The 9,053-nt window shown below is 40.6% G+C and overlaps 1 protein-coding gene across 1 annotated transcript in view; it reads right to left on the bottom strand.

The window, feature by feature from the left end:
* Window positions 1-451: 451 nt before the first annotated feature.
* The window catches only part of tmem170b (transmembrane protein 170B), a 60,411-nt gene continuing 51,809 nt past the window's right edge, over window positions 452-9,053 (bottom strand). The window contains exon 3 of the mRNA XM_063069378.1: window positions 452-7,700. Coding sequence (XP_062925448.1) covers window positions 7,570-7,700 — 131 coding nt within the window. The 3' untranslated portion in view covers window positions 452-7,569. The remainder of the gene's footprint in view (window positions 7,701-9,053) is intronic.

Genomic DNA, 9,053 nt, shown 5'->3' with positions numbered 1-9,053 from the left:
GCCCAATGATGTGTCTGCAATTGAAGGTGCCATCCAGAATTTGACGCCCTCATCATGAGACAGTTTCTTTCTAGATTTTTTGACAAATGTTGCCCCCAGGTTTCTGTAGAAATCAGTGAAGAAAACAACAGCAATTTCAGATAGAGTGGGAAAAAGAATGGGATTTTTGAAATGCAGTTAGATGTGGATTGTGACAAAGTCCATCTCCTTAGGACGACTGCACTGAAATACAATTCCCTGGCAGAAGTGGGTAGCAAAAGTACAGTACACATACCCCTTGCCCATCCTCTGAGTTTTCCCCCCCTCCCCCTTTTCCTTCTCCCTGGGCCTCCTGCCCCATGATCCTCTCATATCACCTTTGCCAATCACCTGTCCAGCTCTTGGCTCCATCCCTCCCCCTCCTGTCTTCTCCCATCATTTGGATCTCCCCCTCCCCCTCTCAAATCTCTTACTAGCTCTTTCTTCAATTAGTCCTGACGAAGGATCTTGGCCTGAAACGTCGACTGTACCTCTTCCTAGAAATGCTGCCTGGATTGCTGCGTTCACCAGCAACTTTGATATGTGTTGCTTGAATTTCCAGCATCTGCAGAATTCCTCTTAGTGACAGGATTTCTACTGGCAGCTTTCCTCACCACCTCTGCTCCACCACCACCTATCTGTTCTGCTTGGTTGATGCACACAAATGAGATGCAGGGAGATTTGGTAAACTGAGACAGAAATAATAGTTGGAATGTTAGAATAGTTAGAAAGGCCTATCCTGTACTGCTTGGTGGGACACACTTCATTATAGCACATCTCCACAGGGTGAGAGTCACTAGGGCCAGTTTCAGCTAGTTAGTTGGAGAGGAAATGCTTTTGGGTTCAAAGGTTTGGGAGAACAGGATGAAGAGTGAGTTTCATAGCTGGAATAGAAGAGGGAGATCCTCTTCTGATAGGTTTACAGAAAGTGAAGTCATCCAATTCCACCTTGGAAGCCCAGTGGGAGGTCATTACTGGGAGAAAAAACATACTGAACTGGATACATTGAAAAACTCATTCTTCTCACATGGTTAACAAGCACAAGTCCCAGCTCTCCTGCCTGCCAAGGTCTTATGGCCTTCTTCATACCATTCCCTCCTTTCACCCACCAACTCTTGCATTTGACATCTCAATACACCATCCATAATTACCACTATTCCCCCTCACTGTACATGTACTGCTAGCTACTCAACCAGGGAGGACATATTGTACTAATGCACGCTTTGCACTTTCCTCTCTATGGTTTCTCCTGATATCATATTAGCAGACAAGATCAGGTTCACTGGTCACCATAGCAAGCCAGAGGTCACTGAATACTAATTACTCAATCTAACCTTTACACAGAATGTCCTTTGTAACCTCTTCAGTATCAGAATCTGCAGAAAGAATTTAGATCTATTACTTTCTGTCTTTCTTTTGCCAACATCTTAACCTACCTTATTAGGTAGGGGGCCAAGTCCTGTTCAGCAGGCTGGTTTGATTTAGATGCCAAACTTCCTGTGTAGTAGAAGCTTCAAATGAACTGCATTCCATTATTGTTAGCTTTTGGCTCATAGACAAAAAAAAAATATGGAGATGGGATTGCATTTTCCACTGCTAAATATCCAGTTTCAAATCACTAATTACTGTTAACTCTTAACAGCAATACCTTAGATGTTAGTGGGGAATGTGCAATTATTCAGAGTCAATGCCTGGCAAGGTGTATAGTGATTCTCAGCCTAACCACACGCATTCTCTTGGAGTTGCTGCTTGCCAAATCAAGAAGGGAGAATAGTTGCATTAACACCTTCATTGAAGACGTGACAGCAAGAGATCTGTTCCCATAGTATCCATAAACAACTCAAAGAAGAACTTCGGAGTTGTATATGGATACATACTTTGATAATAAACGAACTTTTGAAAATGCCACAGTAAGTAGTCTGTTCCCACAGTCAAGGTAGAAAAGGGGCTCCTAATGTTATCTCTTACTTTCCTAGTAAAGTGCTGACAACAGATCACATGAATGATGATGTAAAGGGTGGATTACTAGAGCAGAAACTAGAGTTTTGGAGTACTGGCCCAGCAACACAAGTTTGAATCCCACCTGGAACTCAAGTTCTCAAAGTATTGATGGGAACTAGAATCAGTAAGTATGCCATCACTGGGCTTTCATTAAAACTTACCTAGTTCACAACTCTAGACCCTCTAAGCATAGAGTCTTATCTCCCTCACTGTGGAGGCAGCTAGTGCCAGTGATCTACATGATCCAGGACAAATAGGAAACCAGTCTAAAGAATGCAAACTGACTCAAGATAAAGCCTATAAGTTGCACTGTGCACTTACTGACTGATCCAGACAGCGGACCTGATGCTCCAGAAAAATTGAAGCAGCATTACTAGCCTTGTCTATCTTCCCAACAGCTTTTCCTACACATTTCTCATGATCAATAACAGGAAGCCAAACCTAGAGTTACAGGGCCTCATTGTAAACGTCTTTTGGTATGACAAGGTGCTTGTAAAAGGTCAGGCACAGCAGGCTAGTACATGGCAACATTAAAAAAATTGTACTGAAAGTTAGTCATCAAAATCTCCTGGCTGTAGTCACATTCAGGCTGAATGTGAAAGGATTAATGCCTTTGCTTAGAACCAAGTTCTAGTGTGGAATTTACAGTGCAGCTTGTACACAATCAATGACTTTTTACTCCTTAGATTCCCCTATACTAGATGGTCTATTGCACAATAAGATGGTAAGTTTGGCTTGTGCTGTGTAGAGCTCCTACGTAACTCCCCACACATAGGCAAATAGGAAATACAACTGTGATCTTCAATGTCAGCCTTATTGGACAGGAAGCAGAAGATTACAGCCGTGCTGAATTTGAGTAGCACCAATGTGGCAGCATTAGCCCTGCTGAACAGATGCAGGATTCATTGTAGTACATCTCTATGGTGGCCTCTTAGGAAAAGAGGTCTAATGCAGCACAGCTAGGCCTGAACCTTCCTGTCACTTGAGCCCTTTGGGTCAGTCATTTCTTCTCTTTGGGATCCCTTGGCTTAAGTCCCCAGGTTCCCATTGAATAGCTTTAAGCCTTCCCCTTCCTGACTCAGCAACCATTCACCACAACCAAGCACGTGCCTGCATATAAGAGGACTTTCCACAAATTTCTGTAAATAAAAGGCAGACAGGCATTAAATTCAACACTGCACAAGGATTGACATTTACTGCCAGCACCATAATGCCAAATTAATGCTTGCAATTAAGTGTCCAGGTGTGTTCCTCTCCATACAGTTTTATGAGCTAATACTGCAGAATACAACCCGTTTTACAAGAGTGATAAATGCATTTTAATCTGTCCAATTTAAGCCATCACTGGATCCTTATTTGTTTCTTGATAGGAGAATGTTTTCCAGAATTGAATTTTTAAGGATTTGTAATTTTAAAAAAAACTTGCCATAAGAAATTATGGAATTGCATGAAATCCAAAAATGAACATCTCCATACATTGAAAATCTGCCTTGCCGGACTTCAAGCCTTTTTAAAATTTTTTACTACCAGCTTGAGCATAAAATGCAGTCCTTTTAAAACTACATTTAACAGGGGTGTTTAGGATAGAGGGAGTGCAATGACAATTCACCATGATTACTGGGAGCACAGTGCTACTGTGAGGTTAAACAGGTCTACACAAGCTTAGACAGATGAGAATTAATTGTATTGTGACCAGCAAATTTTATGAAGTCTGATAGGTAGATGTAGGTCTCTTGCCATAGGGGCTAGAATTTAAGGTTAGCCATTGCAGGTCAAGATGGGTTTCTGCACTCAGGAGTGAATATTTGGTATTCCGTACCCTGGAAAGCTGTGGAGGTTCAAGAAAACTATTGATTTAAGAGAAATGGAGGCAAATATAAGAGAGTAGTGCTAACAATCCCATCTTGAATAGGAAGCAGATACAAGGGGCTACTACTCCTTCCATTTCTATGTTCCTATGACTGGCAAGAGGCAGGTGTATGGGGTTGAGCAGGATCCGGGATCAGCCATGATGGGATGGCAGAGCAGACTCAATGGGTTGAATGGCTTAATTCTGCTCCCATGTTTTATGGACTTACATCCACATTAGAAGCTTAGTGTTTGGAAACAGCAAGACAGCAAGAGTTAGCAATAGGCAACCATCCCTAATTGTACCATGGCAGATATTCTGCCCTAATTAAAGACCCAGTGCATCTGGATCTGGGCAGTTCTGTGTTTCCGACTCTGCTCAGGCTCAACTTTTTGGCCGCACTATGTATTCTTGGCATCACAAGATAGTGCCCATTTGACATTGACAGTTGTTTAACAAGAGAACAGCAAGCAGGCATATTTTTAATTGTTTCAATTTTAATAAACTTGATTGATTTGGTGTACGAGCCTGTCTTTAGATTTAAAATGTTTAAGTTTTATTTTACTTCCACCCCCCAAATGTTCCAAGTGTTACCGAAATCTTCATGAGCATCAAACACATTCGCACTAACAGTTTTGTGACCTATGGAAAAGTGGGTATTTCACCAGTTGCCAAAGCTGAGAGTCACCTGCTGCCCACTCAGAGATAACCTATCTGCTACCACGAACCAGGGCAAGTGCTGGCCTTGCAGTAGCAGATTGCACTGGGGACATGCTGAAACCAACAGCCTAACTCAAGGCAAGCAGCCAGTGATACCAAGGCAATCAAAGATCAGCCCCAGTGGCTCAAATATAGGAAGATCTATGTTGATTAAAATCTAAATTTTTGGACCAGCTGAAACCAAAGACTTTTCGGGCCATTAGTTTAAAAATAGAGTTTTGTGCCATTAGGATTCAACACATGTGGACAATTTGACTTCCACCTAACTGTGCAGCCCACCATCCCCCCCGCCTACCATCTGTAAACTGTAAGAAACAAACACATCTTTCACCAAGCACCAACTTTGCAGAACATTTCATTATTGGCAGTTCTGCCACTGTTTTTCTCTCCAGAGCCTTCCAGATCCTCTGGTTCAAAGTCATACTGCTGTTTTTGTAAAACCAATAAGGTGGTCCTCCCACTGACATTTTAGTGACATTTGAGGAAATTAAAGCTTTGGAGTCTTGGTCAGCATCAGTGAGCCAACTAATTAACCAAAATATTCACAAATGCAATTACAATTTAGGAGTGACAAGCATTTTTGGGTTTACAATCTTCTTTTAAAAAAAATACCACTGACCCTTACCATTAACTAAAGGGCCCCTGGTCTTGTGGATATGTACTTTACTCTTCACCCCATACTTTCCTAAACAAATGAGTAAACAGGAGATTATCAGCACATTGCTCTAGTTCATGCTTGCAGCACCAATACTTTCAGTCACTTGGCTATAAGAGTTTAGACGTTCCAACCAGGAAGAACCACACAGCAACCACAACAAAAAATCTCAGTAGCTCAGGAAGCATCCATGGAGGGAAATGGAAAGTCAACATTTCAGGTCAAGAACTTCATTTAGATGGGTCTTCACCTAAAAAAATGTTCCCTAATCATTTCCCTCCACAGATGCCTGATCTGCAGTGTTCCTCCAGCTTTTTGTGTTGGTCCAGACTTCACCATTTCAAGTCACTTACAAATTTCAGAGAGGACCAATCAAAACCAATTTGAGCTTGCAATGATGGCTGAAGACTGGGTCTAGAACGCAAAGGTGGTCCTCATGTTTGATTGGATATTCTCCTCTCATAGAAAAACAGGAACAGAGCACATACCAAGAGGGGAAAACAGGCTAAACCCCAACAGCCAGAAAACATCATTAATGCAACCCGGAATGGATGAACTTAAATATTCTGGCTCAATAAAAGCTTTTAGTCCATTTCCCTCTCCAAAGAATGTTTCAAACAGAAAGTAACTAGTTTTGTTTTGAAATTTTAAGTGCCTGAAGAAGTAATTTCAACAGCTTCAATATTCTTTGCCACTAAGTCTACAATTACTTTAAAAAAAACAAGAAGCTTGTTAATCCTACATTCAACTCTAGGAAAAAAAGAGGTTCTTGAAGTCACCAAAAACTAAAAGCTTCCAGCAAGCATGTCTCTTCACATTGCATTTCTGAAAGAGGTTTCAATATTTTTTATATAAAGTTAATTTCTGGAACATGCTCTTTCAAAATGACTTTTAATACTAAAGTGAAGCCTGAAGTCATGTCAGTAAGGTGTTAAAGTTTTAACGTATATCTGCAAGTAATCCAAATGCTGTGAAAGGCTCAACCTCCAACAGCTCAGAATTTGAGCTCAAGGAATTTGCAAAGCAGGGGTTTACCTCGCACTGAACAAAAAGGAATTATAATTATTATCTCCCTGATAAAACTCAAGGTTAGTGCATGATAGGCATGTTTCAGTGCTTCAAGATGTATTTTGCTCACATGCACCTGATACTCTAGACAAAAGGAGAATATTCCACCAAGGAGAATTCATTTGAATTGTATCCAGGCTCAATATCTACTGACCTGACATGGTCACTTAGATATCCCTTGGAAAACAACCCTCAAATCATTGTAATCATCGACAGAAGATTGAAACTCCACTCATAATATGGTGCTGGGAACAACAGATTCCTTCCTCAATCTCTATAGCAAATGTCCAATGATGTTGCATTATGAACTGTAAAATGAAGGAACCCAAAACTACTAACTTTGTTCCATTTCACACATGCAACCTAAACCTGCTGAGTAACTTTTAGGATTTTCTGTTTTTAAATAATGATGTCCATTTGCATTGCTGCCGACATACCACTCTCAAAGCTGGATCCATTCTTCTGATTAATGTGACACACTCAATAAACTATAATGAGAACCTTGGTTGCATTCTCTGCTCACATACAGAATATAGTGGCTCCGTCCCAAAAACATCTATAAAGTGCTGTTGAGTAGTAGATGCCCTGGGTGCAGCTGGAAGCAGAATTAATGAACAGAAAGGTAGGTTGGTCATTAGAATGTAAAATCAGCAGTGTTTAAACATGATTACAGGGGCTGGGATTTTCCATCAACACAAATACCATCAGAAATATTTTCAAGCGTCAGGAAAGGCAGAAAAGAAAATGGATCTCATACTTGAAATCTTATGAATATACAGTAGTGTACACCAGCCCCCTTCCCAAAGTCTAAGTTTTGCCTGGATACCATGGCCGCAGTTCACAGTTCCAAAATAATGTTTTAAAAATTTCCAAGTTTGGCACAAGTAATACTACTGCTATCCCTGCAGTTTCCATTAGCGTGCAGTCACAGCTGTGTGCATCAGTCACCACTAATGTTCATTGGGGATTGATAACTGTACAGGATGATTTGCTCGTGAGGCTTCATAGGCTCATTAGTAATCTTCACGCTCTCCTTTACGAAGGAAGCACATATGGTGCTGTAGTGCAGACACTTAAACAGCAGATGGCTTGGTTCTGCTCGCCTGACGGTCACATAAGCTTGCTTCTTTCATACCATCTCTTGGTTGCACATCTTGGCATTCAAATCTGTCTCTCAAACTCTTCTGTCTCTCAAACTCTTGTCTCCTCATGTTTAAAGAGCTCCAACGATACTTGCTTACTCCTCAGAATTCTGCCCTCATAGGGTGGCTAGAATCCTCGAGAATGAGATGACAACTGTGAGCACTGTTTGTCCAGCACCAAATACCAATGCCTCAAGTGGAGCCATCGTCTTCCCTGCTACCCGGTACACACCGGCAACTGCTGCACCTGCAGAGAAGCAAGGGCATGATTAAGGAGAGAAGTATTAAAGCCATCAAAATATAATCAGACATCATTGTTCAAAATGCTAGTTTAACAGGACAAAGTTCATTGACCACAGACTGAAAGTAAGCACCCTGACAGTGGTGAGAAGAGTTTAGAATGGAGCTGTAAAATTTAAAACCTGGGGGTGCATGACCGTATCTTCATGAAGGTGATGACATAATTGCACAGGAAAGTGAAAAATACATTCCTTAAGCAGAAGCACCGATAACAAGAGCTAGAATGTTATATTGCATTTGCACAAAATATTGGTTAGACTGTACTTGTACAATTTTGCTCAAACTATATGGAATGGCAAAGGTTATTACAAAGGTTTGTGGTCATTCATTACCACAAACAGAAATACAATTCAATATTCAGCAAGCACTGTGTACAAATAAATGGTCTAGATAAATTTCACCAAAAGGGGTTAGATGCAGATGTGTGTGAAGAGATGTACTGTGAAATGGCACAATTTTTTTGACATGATTAAATAAATTTATAGCCAGTTAAGCTAAACAACCGACATTGACACAGAACGATAGTTATAGTAGACTCCTTCTGAAGTCAAGAACCTTGCTGAATCAATGATCAGCAAGTCACACAGTATTTGTGCAGAATGCTATTTTCCAAGACAACTAACTTTCCACCCAACTGAAATGTTCCTGTTTCTCCCTTCACAGACACTGCCTGACCTGCTAAATGCTTCCAACATGTTCAGTTTTTAAGACTGCAAACATCTGCAGTGCTTTCCTTAAATGGTGATTCCTTAATTTAGTTATAACTACAAACAAAAAAAAAATGCAAAATGAGATTGGGGCAGTCTCAGACCAATCTACTGTAAAGCACAAGTCATAAGGTTCAAACAACAAGTGACTTCTATTGTATAGATCACAGTCTTGTTCAAGTGGCATTGTTGGATTCTGCCTGCTACGCAGGAAGCAAAGGCAAGTGTTGAGTTAGAAATCTTGGGAGTTTATAATTTCAACAGTATAGAAAAGCCCCAGGATTGACAGAAGTCAAACAAACTACCACAATAAATATCATTCAGATGAAAAGAATTATAAAATTGAAAGATACTGCTTCTGATTCAACACTGATCGCTCTCACAAATTACGGAAAACAAAGCACATGCCACATCTGGACAGTTGGTAGAGGCAGAATAGTTTAGCTGTTGGCTACAATTTGAACATTCTGAAGCAACGGCAAGATGGAAAGATGAAAGTATTTTGTTTTTATTCACGTATATTGGCATAGTTTGGTGTAGACCAGCTTTTCACATGGAACATCAGTACTTTCATCCAAATACAACTTGCTGCA

Source organism: Mobula hypostoma, chromosome 17, assembly GCF_963921235.1.
Source record: "Mobula hypostoma chromosome 17, sMobHyp1.1, whole genome shotgun sequence".
NCBI classification, from domain to species: domain Eukaryota; kingdom Metazoa; phylum Chordata; class Chondrichthyes; order Myliobatiformes; family Myliobatidae; genus Mobula; species Mobula hypostoma.
Note: the sequence above shows the minus strand (reverse complement) of the source record. Positions and strands in the feature narration are given on the sequence as shown.